The 1,128-nt window shown below is 38.6% G+C and overlaps 1 protein-coding gene across 1 annotated transcript in view; it reads left to right on the top strand.

Moving 5' to 3' along the window:
* The window catches only part of LOC119592389 (probable tubulin polyglutamylase TTLL1), a 12,636-nt gene that overhangs the window by 6,210 nt on the left and 5,298 nt on the right, over positions 1-1,128 (top strand). The window contains exons 3-4 of the mRNA XM_037941209.1: positions 38-103; positions 222-346. Of these exons, the coding sequence (XP_037797137.1) occupies positions 38-103; positions 222-346 (191 nt within the window). The remainder of the gene's footprint in view (positions 1-37; positions 104-221; positions 347-1,128) is intronic.

The following is a 1,128-nucleotide window of genomic DNA, read 5'->3' as shown; positions in this document are numbered from 1 at the left end:
ACGTTACATTACAACCATATATTTTTATTGATCGCAGGGCAGGTGCGCAAACGTGTCGCTCGCTCTTCAGTGTTGACAGTGGCTACAGGATGAATGACAATCAGTAAGTGATATAAAAAAAAAGAAAACCACTCTGACATGATTTTAAACACTTATTCCATAAAAGAAGAAATCTTGGAATCCTTTTTATTCCTACTTGATACTCTGTGCCTTCTTCGCAGAATGATCAACCACTTCCCGACGCACTACGAACTCACCCGGAAGGACCTTATGGTGAAGAATGTGAAGAGATACCGTCGGGAATTGGAACGAGAAGGATCCCCTTTGGCAGCCAGGGATGCTACGGGTAAAGATTCTTAACTTCATGAAATACCAATATATAACATCTAACAACGTGGGATTTTGCATATCAGTTATTTATAGTGGGCTGATATTGTGTCAGAGATTGGACCAATTGTGCACAATTTGCTAAAAACATGAAACTTCCCACACATAGCCTTTGACATGTCTGAAGTACTTGTGGTATGGGAGCCAGTGTTGAAAGTCATTTGCTGCTTTTTTTTAAAGCCTTATGAGACAACAATTTTTACGAATGATCCAAGGTGGGAAAACCTGAGAAAACCATATATAAGATGTTATTTACATGGCAGCTTTACCTCGAACCGCAAAAAGCTATCACGTTACAGTCTTAAATGAGCTAAAATACTCAGAGCAGAAGAACTGAGTTTGCTTCTTCAGAGGCGATGAAGAACAAAGTAGCATCGACTGGGCTGAGTGTTTTGTATGTCAACAAAAGACAAGGGAGAAATTGCAGTGTTCATTCAGCGTGATGAGGACAAGGCAAAGGCTAGTTCCAGTGATTTGACAGACAGAATGCCAGCAGATATAGACATGTCTTCTTCCTTTTTAGGATGAAGTCATGTCTATATCTAAGTTTTCATAAATAATGTAAAATGATCTTTAACAGTACAAAGCTGTTTGTAAAATTCTCTTAGTTACTACACTTTGGCTTTTTAGAGAGGGGTGCTTAATCAATAAAACATAATTTGAGAGGGGCGTTTATTCGGAAGGAGCGCATAACCAAGCATTTAATTTGCATAACATGTGAACAAAACTAATGAGTCTCAA

This window comes from Penaeus monodon, chromosome 30, assembly GCF_015228065.2.
Source record: "Penaeus monodon isolate SGIC_2016 chromosome 30, NSTDA_Pmon_1, whole genome shotgun sequence".
NCBI lineage: Eukaryota > Metazoa > Arthropoda > Malacostraca > Decapoda > Penaeidae > Penaeus > Penaeus monodon.
The sequence above is the reverse complement of the archived record's forward strand: the minus strand, read 5'-3'. Positions and strand labels throughout refer to the sequence as shown.